The sequence below is a fragment of the Coccidioides posadasii genome, chromosome 1 (assembly GCF_018416015.2).
Source record: "Coccidioides posadasii str. Silveira chromosome 1, complete sequence".
NCBI classification, from domain to species: domain Eukaryota; kingdom Fungi; phylum Ascomycota; class Eurotiomycetes; order Onygenales; family Onygenaceae; genus Coccidioides; species Coccidioides posadasii.
Genome location: NC_089407.1, coordinates 6,204,803 through 6,221,433, shown reverse-complemented (window position 1 = coordinate 6,221,433; position 16,631 = coordinate 6,204,803). Strand labels below are relative to the sequence as shown.

Below are 16,631 nucleotides of genomic sequence, written 5' to 3'. Positions count from 1 at the left end.
CGCTGATCGGAATTCGACATTCAATATGGGCAGCAGCATAGAGTATCGCAGTCCAAACCAGCGCTACTATAGCCCCTATCAAGTGATCCCACTGTAAAAACCATAATGTTCCTACTCCTAACGATTCAGGACGGGCGGACGACCAGGGAAATTGATTCACAAATACATTACGTGGGGCTAGTGTAGATGCAGTGTTTGGACTAAAGAGTGTTGGGAACACCCAGGCAGCCAACGATATAGTCCAGGAGGCAAGGTGGGGAATAGCCGCGCAAGAGAATGCGAAAGCATATATCCGGCGTAAACCATTTCGAGTTTTTGTTTGCCGGGACGTGATGCTGTTGCTCTGAGGGCCAAAACAGGAGCAGATGATAGAGAATTTGCTTAGCACATATTGAATTAAGGATATATATATGGGCCAGGGTTGCCAAAAGGCAATCGCGTGCTGTTTTGAAGGCAGCAGCCCTTTTGACATATTGGGAAAGGCTATAAGGATGGTGGGTAGTACGTAACCATTAGATATGCTCCATAGAAAAGTATTCACTCTGAAAAAAGGGAAATCTGTGTTTTCTCTGTTTGGATTAAAGCTTGCCGGCGAGGTGAAAAGGTGTAGTGTGACGTATATGGGCATCCCTACGCCAAAGATGCACAGTTGGCACATTATGCCGAAGAAGGACGGGCTTTCAACATTTGCGGTTAGCTTTTAATACAAAAAGCTAAAGCGGCACAGTCGACTTATTTCCATGGCTTATCATATCTAGACGTAGATTTCACTCACATTGCAATCAGATGGCCGCGAGAGTGCCTGCAAAGTTCAGTGAAGTGATAAATTTGGAGTGCTCCCATCCACTATAGGATAGAAAAATGGTATAAAAGACACCAAAATCTGATCCAAGAATGAAACACCGGTAATGGCAGCTTCCAATCGTTCACCGCCAGGCAAGATCCCGGAATCAATGATCCGCTGTAACGAAGCGAGATGGCCATTTCTATAAGTAAAATAAAACATCGATATCAATGCCCATCCAGAGAAGGCCAAAATGCAAAACATAAGCGGTGACGGCATTTTAAAATCCCGACAACCGCTCTTGAAAAGCTGGTTAATACAGAGCAATTAGGGATCCATTGTTTTGATGACAAGCTCCATGGAGATCAGAATGCTAGGTTCACGTAAAAGCGGCGCCGAGTACCTATCACGTGCAATAAACAAGGCCGCAGGAAGAGAGACGGGCTAGCTACTTTTGGCTCGAAGTCTCGCTCTCTAATACTTGGCCACCAATGTGCTAGTATCCTCGTTTCTCTGCTGGGACGGCTTCACGAAGCAGGCGGCTACAATTTTTGGCCGGCATAAACCCCGTCAGTTATTCGTAAAGATGCCGAAGCGCAAGCGTGAAGAGTCTAATGAAGCTCCGGCGATCGATCTTGAGGCACAAAGACTCACTATTCGAGCGGCTCGCCTAGAGCAGAAAATCGAGCACGGAATTCAGCAAATACACCGCGCACTGAAAACTGCGCGAGGATTTGAACGCCAAAAATTGGGAAGGCGTCAAAAACATGCACAGTCAAAGAATGAAAATGCTTTGCTATCTAGATTATCGGAGGAGGTTCAGGCGTTGAAGGTAAGTTATCATCCATGCAGCTTGGGCTTTTGTCGCTCTCGGAGTACTCGAGCTAATGGCCTTGTCTGTAGTCTCTAGACCTGCTGGAAGTATCAAGAAAGCACCTAATCAAGCAGCTTATGAAGACAAAGCGGATTGCCGAGTCGATAGTTTTTACACAATTAGATATCTCGAAACAACATGTTTTTAACGGGAAAAAGGAGGGGCCCGAAGCAAACGTCACGGCGCGACTATTTAGTTCTAATCCTGTTAAGGCTGTGATTCCGGGGATAATGGATGGAATTCGAGGACTTCTAGGTCTAGAGAATGCCAAACCACCAACTCATAGACCTTCCACCGGTGAGAAGTCGTCACAGACTCTTAAAATGGCAGCTCCAAAAGCACAACCACGAATAGAGACACCTGGCGTCAACCCAGAAGACGTGAGCATGGATGAAGAAGGGAATGATTTCGATTTCTCCCAGTTTGATGACCGCCTAGCTTCGTCATCTGGGTCAGAAAGCGAAGATGACGACGGCAACACGGTTCAAAGACGAGAAGAGAGACGGTACGATCCAATTGAAGACCTTTCACTCTCACCAACGCCATCAACGACGGACTCGAAGTCACCACCAGCCACGGTGGTTAAAAGTTCCAAGTCTTCCAAAGCCACCCAAAAACCATCTACAACGACATTCCTACCATCTCTCACCATGGGCGGCTATTGGTCAGGGACGGAATCTGATGCCGAAGATGACATAGCAGCGGCTGCCATTGCGCCTAGAAAGAACCGAATGGGCCAGCAGGCCCGGCGCAAGCTTTGGGAGAAGAAGTTTGGCGCCAATGCGAACCATGTGCGCAAGCAGGCAGAAAGCAGAAATCGTGATAGTGGTTGGGACTTGCGCCGGGGTGCTATGTCTCAAGAAGATATTGGAAGGGGACGTGGGAAAGGCGGAAAGTTCCGAGGTCAATTTAAAACTCATGATGAACCCAGCACTCAAAACGAGCGTCCTAGAAACCCTCGGGGCGTGGTGAAACGAGATCAGGACCAGGGGCCTCTCCATCCTTCGTGGGAGGCGGCAAAAAAGGCTAAGGAGAAAAAGAGTCAGGCAAATTTCCAGGGAAAAAAAGTTGTCTTCGATTGATGATGCTCTGCAAATGTATTATCTATCTGCCCACATTGATACCATGGCGTTGTCGCGTGACTCTTTCTGTTTCATAACCTGTAGCCTTAAGCTTTGCTGTAAAGATTTACTCTCCACCCTTTCTTTTCCACCAAAATGAGCTATTTTATGATCTCCGATGGGCTATGTACTGAGGCAGCTGACCTCCGTCGATTCTTATCAGATCATCTTATCTCCGGAGCCCTCCTCCTGATTGGGCGACAGTCGTTGCGCTAGCGCAACCAAATCCTCCCCTTTGCCCCGCCATTCGCGCAAAAAGCCGTTCTGCTCCGCATGCGAATTTTCCGCCGTTGCTTCTCTACCTCCGCCAGCGTCAATTTATATCCACAAAGGATTGAGAGTCCCAGGCAACGGGCAAGGAGAATGGCTGCACTTCTAGATACATATCCGGGTGAGGATACTATTCTTTCCGCCTCTTGAAAAGCCGCAAACACTAATATTCGGCGCGCCCCTCTATTTTCCTTCACTTCCCCCGCTACGATGAGCGCGAGAAATTTCCACTGACATATTCGTCCAGACCCCGTCCACATCGGCGTCATCGGCGGGACCGGCTTGCGCGAGCTCCCAGGGTTCACCCAGGTAGCCAGCCTCACCATAACAACGCCATGGGGCTCACCTTCATCTCCTATCACTGTCCTCCATCACACCTGTTCTACAACGGGTAAAACTATCCCAATCGCATTTCTCAGTCGACACGGCCTCCATCATCAATTTGCACCACATGAAGTACCCAGCCGGGCGAATATTGCCGCCCTCAGGTCCATCGGCGTTAGAAGTATCATTGCCTTTTCTGCCGTGGGCAGTCTGCAAGAGGCGATAAAACCCAGGGATTTTGTCATTCCTGATCAAGTAATTGATCGAACAAAGGGAGTCAGGCCGTGGACCTTCTTCGAAGGAGGAGCCGTGTCGCATGTAGGCTTCGCCGACCCATTCGACGAGGGCCTCGCGAAGATCGTGAGGGCCTGTGGGCATAGTTTGGAGGGCGAAGGTGTGGTGCTCCACGATCGTGGAACGTTGATTTGCATGGGTATGTGCTTTTATTTATGGATCTTAGTGGCCTATTCTCCCGAATCCCTCCCCACAAACTAACACCAGCCTTTTCCATAGAGGGACCGCAATTCAGCACCCGTGCAGAGAGCAATCTGTACCGCACCTGGGGTGGCAGTGTGATCAACATGTCCTGCCTCCCTGAAGCAAAGCTTGCTCGCGAAGCCGAGATCGCCTACCAGATGATTTGCATGTCAACGGACTATGATTGCTGGCATTCCTGCGAAGAAGACGTGACGGTGGAGATGGTAATGGGTAACATGAATTCAAATGCCGTCAACGCTCGACGGTTCATCGGCGCTGTTCTCGACGAGTTGACGAAAGATCAGCACCATGATCTTGCTTGGGGAAAGCACCTCGAAGGAACAGTCAAAATGGGCTTGAGTACCGTGCCGAGTCAGATGGACGCCGAAGCGGTAACAAAATTATCCTGGCTCTTCCCTGGATACTTCAAAAATTGAAAGGGATTTCCTATGGAATAGTTTCCAGTAACGACGAGTTTTGGGCTTGCGATTTATCCAGCAATGCCGGTTTCCCCAGCCACCAATTTGGCGGATCAACGCTACGTGCGCTAAACGACCCCTGAATATAGACTTTATGAGCACTAGATATAGAGCGTTCATGGAATGAGGGTAAATTTCATATTTATAGGCTGTTAATGAAGGCATATTCCGTTTCCTGTCCAATGCTGTTACTCCGGCACCGTATTGGACGAGAAAAAGCGGTCCCCGAGATAACTAGTTATCCAAGAGCCGAGAATTTTCACAGGGCTCAAAAAAAAGCTACGCGGTATATATGCTGTGTTATGGGCGAGCGATAGGATACTCTATCCCAGTGCCAAAAATCTCCCCTTCAAGCTACGAGTTCCCGCTTCCTTTGCAAAACCGGATGATCATGTTGGAATGGATATTAAAACCAGTGGCGCGGACAGGAGAAATCCAAACTCAGAGTTCACAGTTTATTGGATTAGATAACAGGTTGAGCAGGAATTTGCCGATGAATTGGTGTCTATACGTTGGGAAACCCAGCCTGGTTCGGGAACCCAGGTTTTCAATCTTCCAGGACTCTGATAACTCGCCCATTTGCTGCTAGCGAACGTGTAGTGGCCGTCGACGACCGGGTATTATCAGGGGCTGCCGCCCAACCGAACGATAGAGTTCCGGGTGCCTAGCTTTTGTCTAATAAACTTCGTTCTCGAACCATTGCGCCCAACTAACTGCGTTAGGCTTAATGCAGCTGAGAAGCGTAACCATGTGTGGTCCAGCCCGAAATCTAGACAAATATTGCGAGCAGAGCCCAAGGAGCATGAGCCAAAACCGCTAACCCTAACCCCAAACATTGGCCAACAGTTGGCCACCTTATCCCAGGGGCGAATCTCCCGAAGAGAAATCGAGATTACCATGAAACCTCTCGCCATAACTAGTGGATTGCAAATACCACCAATTACTGACGCACTGATTAATAGCTCAACAATTTGGAAGAGCGTTAGTATGTGGTTATATAAAAACTGGCTGCCCCAGCTCCCCATAGCGATGATTCTAGTTCCATCCTATTCCCACCACTGTCCTTCGTTATCGTAGCCAACTGTTGTCACTCGTTCCCCATTACAACTATTATTACTAAGTCCCCTTCGGTTCAAATCCCTCCCTACGAATTGAGACGGAACCCACAGTTCCCAGCGCAATGACCCGCAAACTCGTTATCGGATTCCTTACTCTAGCCGCAAGCTCCTTCTCGGTGCATGCGAAGCAAAACCTCGAAGGCTGCACAACCACAACCACGTTGAATTCGTTCAGCCAAGCAGTCACAGTATGGTATCTGCCCGATACCGGCGAGGTGTGCGAAATCCTCGATTGCGGCGGTGGGCGCGCCCCGGTCAAGTACACTGTTCCTGGCTGTGCGGCCTACACGGGCACGGAGACGTATTCCCCGAGCTTCCTGACTTTTTCCACCGACACTCCTAGCGAAACGAGCGCCGCGAATTTGGCCAGCACAACGGAAGCCGCCCTTGCCTCACCCCAGCCTGCGCAGACCGGAGTGTCGACGGTAGGCCCCGGCCAAGCGACTAATTCTCCAGGTGTGACAAGCGCCGCGAGCACAACCAGCGTGTTGGAAACTAGGTCCGCGACCGCAACCGACGCGCCAGCTACCCAGACAACAAATGCAGCTTCGGGTTTAGTTCTCGGAAGTAGGATGGTGGCCGGCGTCGTTGCCGCTGCTGGCGTCGCATTGTTGTGAGGATTTGAGGCGTTAGTGACAAGAGATGGAATAACGCCGCACTGGAGAAATTCGGCAGCTTTGATGCTTTGAACGTACGGCTGCGATGGGCGATGAAATTGTGTATTTATACTCCGTACTGTAACTAGTTACGTGCCGATAATACCTAATATTACTTCCAAGTGGCTCTCGGGAAGGGGAATTTCATTGATCCGTGTAATCCTTATTAAGGTTGGAAACGGCGCTGTCCAATGAGCGCGGATTGACTTGATGGTCTGGGAAGAACACACGCGGGGTCGGTCAGGTCATTCGACGACCGAAGTTGGCGCGGCACAAAATGGCCCATTCACACAGGATCCCTAGTGTGTCTGGCTGCCACATCCACTTCTTTTGACCATGTCCTGACGAACTTATGGCTCACAGCAAGGACCCAGTGCGGAGTTACATCGCCCCGTGACTATTAAAGCATCCCCACAGATCATCGTCCCCCGGCATAACAGAGAACTGTAGGTCAAGTCAGGCCGTGGACGTGGGAGAGAACCCCCTATGACAGGCGTCGTACCATTCCGTTTAAGGGCTATGAATACTGATGGATATGGCCAATTTTCAACGTCCATTTATGGACTTTAAGGACGTGGTCATGGGGTAGAATCGACTCCACACCTTTTCTCCCTACACCCTATCTACCCCATACCCTGTTGAAAGCAACTGTAGTACATATCCCTTGATCAAAATCCCCCTAATGGTTTAACCAAAGATCGACAACATGTGTATAATCACATGTGATTCCATCAGCGCCTTTCGGCCCGTTCCCTAATACCCCCAGGTTCCGGAGATGCGCATACATATGTATGTATGCCCTCGTTGCACCCGTTCCCCGAAAAAGACGGCTTTCTCATTCTACCATTGTCATGGAGTAACACAGCTCCAGGCACTCCAGCGTACGTTGAGATAACCTGAATCTCAACCTTTATACCCCTTATTAATGTTTAATATCTGCGTTGCATTAAAATCATGTCGCCCACAATTTGGATTGCGACACTCCTTTATTGGTTCGCCTTCCAAGCCCGCAAATCAGTCGCAGCGCCGCCAGGCGTAGGGGCTCTCGACGACCGAGCCGAGCTTCCGGATGGCTTCCATTCTCCTCCGTACTATCCCGCTCCCAAGGGGGGCTGGGTGCCGGAATGGGAAGAGGCTTATTCCAAAGCCCATACCGTCGTTTCCAAGATGACCTTGGCCGAAAAGGTGAATCTCACCACTGGAACGGGATTCTTGATGGGCCCCTGCGTGGGCCAGACTGGAAGCGCCCTTAGGTTTGGAATTCCAAGACTCTGTCTGCAGGACGGCCCGCTGGGACTTCGAAATACAGATCACAACACTGCTTTCCCGGCAGGCATTTCGGTGGGAGCTACATTTGACAAGAAGCTTATGTATGAGCGAGGCTGTGCTATGGGGGAGGAATTTCGTGGAAAGGGCGCAAATGTTCATCTAGGACCCAGCGTTGGACCGCTTGGCCGTAAACCCCGTGGTGGACGAAACTGGGAAGGGTTCGGGTCGGATCCCTCACTCCAAGCTATCGCTGCCGCCGAGACAATCAAAGGTGTCCAGAGCAAGGGTGTCATCGCCACGATCAAGCATCTAGTAGGAAACGAGCAAGAGATGTATAGAATGACTAACATTGTACAACGAGCGTACTCTGCGAACATAGATGACCGAACGATGCACGAACTTTACCTGTGGCCTTTTGCTGAATCTGTTAGAGCGGGAGTGGGAGCTGTCATGATGGCTTACAACGATGTAAGTCTCCTTCCTCGCATCCCGAAACTTGAACATTTCCACCAATTCCTCTAACCAAAGCTAGGTAAACGGGTCGGCTAGCTGTCAAAATAGCAAGCTTATCAACGGCATCTTAAAGGATGAACTCGGCTTCCAGGGTTTTGTTATGACCGACTGGTATGCTCAGATTGGAGGTGTCTCTTCCGCCCTGGCCGGTTTGGACATGAGCATGCCTGGAGATGGTTCTGTACCCTTATCAGGCACTAGCTTTTGGGCGTCGGAACTTTCGCGTTCTATTCTGAATGGGACAGTACCTCTGGATCGTCTTAATGATATGGTAAAGTCTCATATTTTCGGTTATTTATACTCACAGATGTGCTGAACTTGCTTTCTAGGTGACAAGGATAGTTGCAACCTGGTTCAAATTTGGGCAAGACAAAGATTTTCCTCTGCCAAACTTCTCCTCCTACACGCAAAATGCTAAAGGGCTGCTCTACCCTGGAGCACTATTTTCTCCCCTCGGAGTTGTGAACCAGTTCGTTAACGTTCAGGCTGACCACCACAAATTGGCTCGAGTCATTGCTCGGGAGTCCATTACTTTGTTGAAGAATGAGGACAATCTGCTGCCGCTCGACCCGAATCGCGCCATAAAAGTATTCGGAACAGATGCCGGCACCAACCCCAGGGGTATTAATGCCTGTCCCGATAAAGGTTGCAACAAAGGCGTATTAACGATGGGATGGGGGAGTGGAACTTCTAACTTGCCTTACCTGGTCACGCCTGAGGATGCAATCAGAAACATCTCCAAGAACGCAGAGTTCCACATTACGGACAAATTTCCTAACAATGTCCAACCCGGACCGGATGATGTTGCCATTGTCTTTGTGAACGCAGACTCAGGCGAAAATTATATCATTGTTGAAAGTAACCCAGGAGACCGAACAGTAGCACAGATGAAACTCTGGCATAACGGAGACGAACTTATCGAATCTGCAGCGAAGAAATTCTCAAACGTGGTTGTCGTCGTTCATACCGTCGGCCCAATTATCATGGAGAAGTGGATTGACCTTCCTTCGGTCAAGAGTGTCCTGTTTGCCCATCTTCCAGGACAAGAAGCTGGAAATTCTGTTGCTGATATCTTGTTCGGAGACTTCAGTCCGAGTGGCCGCCTCCCATATACGATACCGAAAGCAGAATCGGATTATCCGAATAGCGTGTCTCTTATCAACCAACCTTTCGGCCAAATCCAGGACACTTTCACAGAAGGGCTGTTCATCGACTATCGGCATTTCCAAAAAGAAAACATTACTCCTCGATATCATTTTGGTTATGGTCTTTCGTACACAACATTTAATTTCACAGAGCCGCGTCTGGAGAGCGTTACTACACTTAGCGAGTATCCTCCCGCCCGCAAACCGAAAGGCAGGACACCGACATACTCCAACGATATCCCACCTGCTTCAGAAGTGGCCTGGCCCAAAAACTTTGACAGGATCTGGCGCTATCTCTACCCGTATCTCGACAACCCGTCGGCTATCAAGCCAAAGCCAGGATACCCATATCCCGAAGGCTATACAACCAAACCTCAACCTGATCCTCGCGCTGGTGGGTCCGAAGGCGGTAACCCGGCGCTATGGGATGTTGCGTTCTCGGTTTCCATTAAAGCTACTAATACTGGAAAGAAACCCGGTCGTGCCGTTGCTCAATTATACGTGGAACTTCCCACTGATGACGAACATCCTACCCCGAAATTACAGCTCAGACAGTTCGAAAAGACAGCTACGTTGGAACCTGGACAGAGTGAAGTCCTGAAGATGGAGATTACAAGAAAGGATGTGAGTATCTGGGATACGATGGTTCAGGATTGGAAGGTTCCTGCAACTGGAAAGGGGATAAAGCTTTGGATTGGGGCAAGTGTTGGAGACCTAAAAGCTGTATGCGAGACGGGGAAGGGAAAGAGTTGCCATGTTTTAAATTAGTTGAAGAAAGGAAACAAATCTCCATGCGGCTGTAGGTTCGAAGTACTATAATCTAGACGCACTGCTACATAGTGCAATCATTGACCGCAAACCAAGTTAAATGACAGGCTGAGAATTCATACTTTATCTCTGCCTGGGCTGAACTGCTTGCATTACATATAACTCCTCAGTCCACTCACACAGAGTTCACTCTTCATGTTTTAATAGATATTTTGAACCTGAAGAAGAGATAGTTCAAATCCAGCTTCAACTTCCAGGGCCGTGCGGTTATCAACTACGGCCCCAAAGTAGTTATGTACCCCCATTATTTGTATTGTTGTTTCTAAAATTCAATAGATCTACAGGGTAGTTACAGTGCATGATTCCACCATTCCAAGGAAGTAAATATTCATATTAAAACTTTGGTTAATCGCTTTAATGGAGTGGCATAAACGATAACTATGTAATTATTACTTGAGCACCCGAAGAATGACGTCAGACTATCCCACAGAGTGAACTAACTAGCAAATCGTTGATGTCGAGATGCTTGAATGAGCTCGGGGGCGATGCGGCGCGCTTAATCGACAGGAACATGGGACTGGAGCGGATCGCGGACCTTCTTATCGCCCATTTCGTCGAGGAAAGCTCAAACGGCTTCTTTCTGGCGCTTCCATTGCTTCTCTGCGAAGGTGAATTCTCTCTGCCAGAACCTGAACCCAACATGTTGTTCCCCTTTCCGTCCGGCGAGGCCGTATTTTCCCACTTCGTATCGGACTTTTGACTCCTTTCTTCGCTGACTGAAAGAATAGCATGCTTGCTTCGTAGCCATCTCTCGGCTGCCACCTAATCATACGTGTGTCTGATACTTATGCATCTGCTCTCTCCGTTTCTTAGAGCGGAAACTCCACGTTAGACAAGTTTCGGGTGCAATCAACATACCTTGATCTAGTGATAGATTGCTCCATGTCTTCATGATCGCTCCTTGCACAAACCCGATGTAGGTCATTGTTATTCAATTTATCCCTCGATACCTGTGCTTTCGGTGCTGATGCAAGCAATTCCACTGGCAACCCCAACCGTAGGAAGAGGGAAGAATATCCGCCCCAAGAACTGATTCATTCCCAAGCTTCGATCTGGCTACCATGGATATACCGTTCGACTGGTCATGATGGAGAAGCGTTGCCATCTGCTCCGTCTCTAGAGTGACGAGTGACCTGGATACGCGGGGCCTTTCATGCTCCCTTTCCGCATTCGTCCCTGCTGTCCATATGCGCTATCGCAATCACTACTTCTCCTTACCATTTAAGGTGGAGGTTTAATCTTTATTGCAACATTGCTTAAGCGCAGCGATGTAGCAGCCCTCAGACAGGGGATCCAAGTGTACCCCGGCGGCAAAGTGGAATGCGTTGGCTCGAGTCACATCCTCTCTTTTGGTTGAGCAGAATAATACATCAGTTTGTCGATGTACTATAGTTAGCTCTTCCATAACCTGCGGGTCTTGGAGGACGTTTGCTAATCTTGAGATATTCTGTCGGAGCTCGTAGATTGGACCGTTAGAAACTGCCGTTCAAGACCGACGTTGATGTGGGCGAGCGGCACCATGATCTGATTAGTCACGTTCTGGTCTTTTACAAGCTACTAGTAATTATAGCTGTATCAAAAGTACAATACCCCAACCAAATTACTACGGACCTACGTGTACCTTCTGATTTCAAAACAATCGCCAGCTTGAATATCATCTCAATTATAATTTCCAATGCCTGAAAATAATCGGTTTCATCCAATTGCTATTCGCATCCAAACTCTAGCTTTAGTCTCTTGGGGCATACCAGTTAATGAAGTCTCGACTGCTCTAGGAATTCCTGCTAGAACCCTTCGTGCGATTGAAAAACGAGCCAAAGATCGCGGCTATAAGCCTCAAGAGAACCAGCGAATTGATATTTCATTTGTTGAAGATGCAAAGCGATCAGGACGCCCTAAAGAGATAGATTTCAGTAAAGAATCTGAGATATTGGATTCGATTCGCAAGAATAGAACTGGCCAAGAGAAATCCACTGAGATTGTTGCATTTGAATCTGGTATATCCCACTCAAGTCTTTGGCGAATTCTGCAGTGTTTAACTGAGTCTATAAGAGAGAAAAGGCTGACATTTGCTATTGCTTATAAGAATTGGACTCTAGATGACTGGAAGAATGTTATCTGGATGGATGAGACTTCAGTTGTCTTGGGGCATCGACGGGGAGCTCTTCGCGTATGGAGAACAACTTTGGAGGCTTATGATCGAACCTGTATCCGGCGGAGATAGAAGAAGGCTTCAACTTTCGAAAGTTATATAGTTTACATGGAATAAAGCAGCTGCCTTGGCCAGGGAATTCACCAGATTTAAATGCAATTGAGGCTGCTTGGATGTGGATGAAAAGGTGTACAACTTCTTGTGGAGCTCCACGCGAAACCAAGACTGCAAAGGAAGTTTGGCTGCAAGCCTGGAATGAGCTTTTGCAAGAGAAGATTCAACAGTGGATTGAGCGAATTCCACATCACATTCAAGAGATTATACAGCTTGAGGGAGGGAATGAGTATAGAGAGGGTGGTTATAAGGGTCCTAGAGAGTATAAAGGTCAGCCTTTAAAGGGAAAGATCTCAAAACGGCAGGATCTAGGAAGGGATTGCTTAGCTAGTAGATTAGAAGCTGCAGAGAATCTAGCAGCTTTACATATTGGAGATATGAATACTTGGGAGGATGTAAAAGAGGGTGATCAAAGGTACTCCGTACAGCCTGATCCATACTAATTTGGTGGGGTTCAATGTATTTCTGGTACAAGCCTAATTACTAGCGCGGCAAAGACTTCTGGGACGCAGACACACCTCCGTATATACAAAACTATCACCTGACCGTATTTCAATACAAGCGATGTCCCCTTTGAGGCACCGTGATGGAGGACTCGTGTGCTTGTCATTCGCTAGGCTACCTAAAGGGGGTTTCGTCTAGGTAATCTATGTGGGTCACGTGAGCGAGGTGCTAGTGGGATTACCTAACACACCGCTGGTGCATCGAATGACATAATCTCGAGTCGAAGCTTCGACGATAACTAGCAATGAGGGTCACGCCTCCGCCTGCTTAAGCCCATAGCAATCTACGAAGTTGAACGCAAGACAAATCGCGAGGGGTTTACTGTGAGATTCAGCTACGCTCTCTGACGGCCTCCTCTTCTCCAAAATGCAAGGCTTTAGTAAGTTCAAAAATCCGCCCACCCCAAAAAAACCTGGCGATGATACTAACGTGGCGTCTGCTCACAGATATGGGACGGTTAGCCTCAAATTTCAGATGTCTATGTTTTACGAAGACTTCCGGTATTGACTACCACTCAGATATGTCCCTCCCGACCAAGAAGGCGTCCTTTCGGGGAATAAGCTGGCCGGAAAGCACCCTCTTGGGTCTCGCGCTCGCCATCTGCACACCACTGGCGCTTTAATCGTGCGGTTCGAAATGCCATTTCCCATATGGTGCTCCACTTGCCAACCGAAGGACTCCGTGCTAATTGGGCAAGGGGTGAGGTTCAATGCTGAGAAAAAGAAAGTCGGGAATTACTATTCCACGCCCATATATAGCTTTCGAATGAAACACGGTCCCTGTGGCGGGTGGATCGAGATTAGGACAGATCCCAAGAATACTGAGTATGTTGTTACGGAGGGTGCCCGGAGAAAGGTTGCTAGCGAACTTGGGAAGGGCGAATACGAAGAAGATGGTGTTGCGGAGATAAGAGTGACACTTCCTGGGGAAGAGAAGGATGCTGAAGATCCGTTTGCCAGGCTGGAGGGAAAAGTGGTGGACAAGTCGAAATATATGACTGCGCAGACTCGAATGGAAGAATTATTAAAGAGGCAAGCCAGAGACTGGGAGGATCCCTATGAGAAATCGAGGAACCTTAGGCGAGTATTTCGGGCTGAGAGGAAAGCAAGAGAAGCAGCACAGGAAAAGGCCGAAGCGATCAAGGATAAGATGGGGTTGGGAATTGAGTTGGTGGAGGAGACTGAGGCAGATAGTATCCAAGCGGCCATGGTTGATTTTGGCTCGCCTCCTTCCGGTGCCATCAACGGGCTTTCAGCGCGGGCACGGACAAGGGCGCTATTTGAGTCGGAACTTCAACGATCGTTTTCCGAAACATCTTCCATAAGCAGTTCCCATGAGCAGAAGAAAAAGATCTCAGCTCAAAAACAAACTTCGAAGATGATCGCGAAGCGAAAAGCATTATTACAGCGAGAGTTAAGGGGAAATACGAAAGCAATGATGGATCCTTTTCTTGACGAAGTGGACGAAAGCTGGCGGCCTGGAAGTCGAAAGCGGAGGAAAGAAGAGAATGGGACGAAAAGCAGCCAGAATGGCCTTGAGACTGAGATTGTCGCAACCCATGACGCCACCGACGATATCCACAGTGAGATAGTGAAGAGCAATGGAGGTGACGAGACAACACTTCCGGAATCTTCTCCAAATGCACCAAGAGGGAATGGGTTGGCGTTGGTTAATTATGGTTCTGATACGGAATAATGGCATTTTTGATATAAGATTTAGCATGGGAGGAGTTTGGTTTTCGGGCAAGACCTTTTTAAGGCTCGCATGAGATACCCATTCCATATACGGATTCTGGTTTTTGTACTATTGCGTGGAAAGATTCTCGACGACACTTTCTAAATGTTGCGATGTGTATTTGGATTTGGAACCGCTGCTGTGCAGTGCAGATGTGTCATTAATGATATTCACAGGCAGGCAGTTTGGCCACCTATCATTATTCATTATATATGTGATTAAAGGCTCGCACAACACATTCATTGAATCATCATCACGTCATCATCATATATCCAAGAATGTCATGTCAAATAATCAGATAACTTTTCTTTCTCACTTCAAGTCGTCTTCACTTCTTGGCCCAAGGCGCCTTGGTCGTTATATCGGGGTCTTTTTCGCGGCTCCTCTGCGCTTTCATGGCCCAAGGAGCCTGAGTCGGTGGGGGAAGGTGTGTTGAGCCATCTTGTGGCACGGCTTGATTGCGTAGACCCCCATAACCGGGCCCTGTAGGTCCGAGACTCGACTGGGCTGTCCCTTGAGGAAAACTAGATGATGTTGTCGCCCAAGGGGCTCGGGTACTTGCATCCGCGACAGGGCTTGAGCCACTCAAAGGCGGGGCCATCGTCTGTGACGGCTGAGGACGACTAGAGAGATGGGGGGACGGAAGAGGAGCAGCAGCGTTCGGATCTCGTTCCCATCGAAATAGAGATCCAAAAGGAAAGTGCTGAACAACAGGGAATTTGGACAAAACCTCTGCGTTGTACATCTTGATCATCCCCTTGATGCGAGTCAGCTACGTGCAACTGGGTAGAACAAATAAGTGCTGTTGGATTACCTTGTTGATTTTGCCCCAGCCATCTTTAATTCCGGAGATATCGTACAGCATAGGGCTGTGTTCCCAAAATGGCCCCTTCTTCACATCGTAAATGAACCCAATGGCCGAGAAATACAAGTTGGTCCTTCTTTCTCGCTCGACGATGCTGGGCTTGGTGACATCACTAGTTTTGGGGGCACCATCTATAGACCCTTCGATCGGTGTTCTGTCGGATGGTGCGATTGCTGGAGCTAATTGAGCCGAGCCAAGTATGTATGGGATGAATGAATGGTCATCCAGTCCCCAGACCCCATGGGACCCGGCAGGTTCGAGTGTGTAAGTGGTGATAAGGCGACGGACGAGTTTGAGATACCTGGCCGGGCGGGGAAAATCAGTGGTAGCATGTATCGTCAAGGGTCAATTGCACCTACGGCTCAATAACACCAACAACAATGCCCCTTTCTTCCACTCCGGGTTCACTTTTGGCGAACGCGTTCAGTTTCCAAAGACAGCCAAGAAAGGCCACAAAGCTCAATTCATGTCCTGTCCCATAATCGAGTCGCTGAGAACTTCCAAAACTTCCAGTAAAATATGCCATCAACTCCATTTTAGCTGTGACTGCTTCCGGATCTTCACCTCCAGACTCTAGTACTTCGGAGGGTAGGCATTCGTCCATTATAGTTTCTGCTCTTGCTTCCATTTCCTGGTACCATTTTCGGAAGCTGACATTCCCAAATCTCCGTGGCCCCGTGTCCGGAGGTACTTCGTCGATTATGGACTCCAGCCGCGTTAGTAAAAGTTGCAATCGTCTGACTGGCTCAGAGAACTCGATAGCGTCCGACGCAAGCTGCCACATTTGGATCTTTTGCATACCATTCTCTAGAATTTTAGAAGGCACCATTGCTCGATTGAGCTGGAGGACGAATGTTATGATGTCTTTGTATGCAAGGGAGCTAAGGAATGTCGTAACATCTTGGTGGTCATTGATTTGTTTGGAGGGCGTTTTGAAGGAGTGGCGGGCTGCGGGGTCCAGGGGCTGGAGGAAGGAAGCGCCAAATGTGTCTTCCATCATGCTCCCCAAGGGATTGCTGGAGGTATGTTGGTGTCGAGTATGGGGTGACCGATGTTTTGAGCGTTGGGATGGCAGTGAGTTACGAGCTACCAGCGCTGGTTTCCAGGAGCTGTTTTGATGCTCCCCAAACGTGGCGGGGCGGAGCTTTCCATGGGTTGGCGTCACGCGACCCGCTCCCGAATAACTAGTTAACGACCTAGAAGCTGACCGCGTCGTACAGGAATACTGAGACAACGCCTGGGTTACTTTCGTCCCCAGCCCGGAGGGCCGCAGGTCGAGTAATGACAAACAAATAGAAAATAAGTATTGATGGACAATCGCTTCTACGCCGTTTCTTTTAGCAGAGTTTTCACTTCCTGGCGCAAACCTCGGATGAATCATGCCCTTGGAACAAAGACCTTACC

General features: G+C 48.7%; 6 protein-coding genes across 6 annotated transcripts; 4 read left to right on the top strand and 2 right to left on the bottom strand.

Moving 5' to 3' along the window:
• Window positions 1–1,307: 1,307 nt before the first annotated feature.
• On the top strand, window positions 1,308–4,293 carry D8B26_001821 (uncharacterized protein). The gene is made up of 4 exons (XM_066123645.1): window positions 1,308–1,616; window positions 1,688–2,699; window positions 3,297–3,806; window positions 3,887–4,293. Exons 1-4 carry the CDS (start codon window positions 1,371–1,373, stop codon window positions 4,285–4,287), a joined length of 2,169 nt encoding a protein of 722 aa, XP_065979720.1. The 5' UTR covers window positions 1,308–1,370; the 3' UTR covers window positions 4,288–4,293.
• Window positions 4,294–5,509: 1,216 nt separating this feature from the next.
• On the top strand, window positions 5,510–6,064 carry D8B26_001820 (uncharacterized protein; the record flags this gene model as incomplete). Its single annotated transcript, XM_003065787.2, has 1 exon — window positions 5,510–6,064. One exon carries the CDS (start codon window positions 5,510–5,512, stop codon window positions 6,062–6,064), a length of 555 nt encoding a protein of 184 aa, XP_003065833.1.
• Window positions 6,065–7,057: 993 nt separating this feature from the next.
• On the top strand, window positions 7,058–9,890 carry D8B26_001819 (uncharacterized protein; the record flags this gene model as incomplete). Its single annotated transcript, XM_003065786.2, has 3 exons — window positions 7,058–7,840; window positions 7,905–8,156; window positions 8,215–9,890. 3 exons carry the CDS (start codon window positions 7,058–7,060, stop codon window positions 9,796–9,798), a joined length of 2,619 nt encoding a protein of 872 aa, XP_003065832.2. The 3' UTR covers window positions 9,799–9,890.
• A 533-nt stretch (window positions 9,891–10,423) lies between these two features.
• D8B26_001818 (uncharacterized protein) lies at window positions 10,424–10,606 on the bottom strand (the record flags this gene model as incomplete). Its single annotated transcript, XM_066123644.1, has 1 exon — window positions 10,424–10,606. One exon carries the CDS (start codon window positions 10,604–10,606, stop codon window positions 10,424–10,426), a length of 183 nt encoding a protein of 60 aa, XP_065979719.1.
• A 2,388-nt stretch (window positions 10,607–12,994) lies between these two features.
• D8B26_001817 (uncharacterized protein) lies at window positions 12,995–14,323 on the top strand (the record flags this gene model as incomplete). Its single annotated transcript, XM_003065785.2, has 3 exons — window positions 12,995–13,007; window positions 13,075–13,084; window positions 13,147–14,323. 3 exons carry the CDS (start codon window positions 12,995–12,997, stop codon window positions 14,321–14,323), a joined length of 1,200 nt encoding a protein of 399 aa, XP_003065831.2.
• Window positions 13,156–16,302, bottom strand: RRD1 (Serine/threonine-protein phosphatase 2A activator 1). The gene is made up of 3 exons (XM_003065784.2): window positions 15,587–16,302; window positions 15,177–15,528; window positions 13,156–15,119 (listed from the first exon to the last, which is right to left on the bottom strand). The coding sequence occupies exons 1-3, from the start codon at window positions 16,225–16,227 to the stop codon at window positions 14,691–14,693; spliced, it is 1,422 nt and encodes a 473-aa protein (XP_003065830.2). The 5' UTR covers window positions 16,228–16,302; the 3' UTR covers window positions 13,156–14,690.
• Window positions 16,303–16,631: the final 329 nt, after the last annotated feature.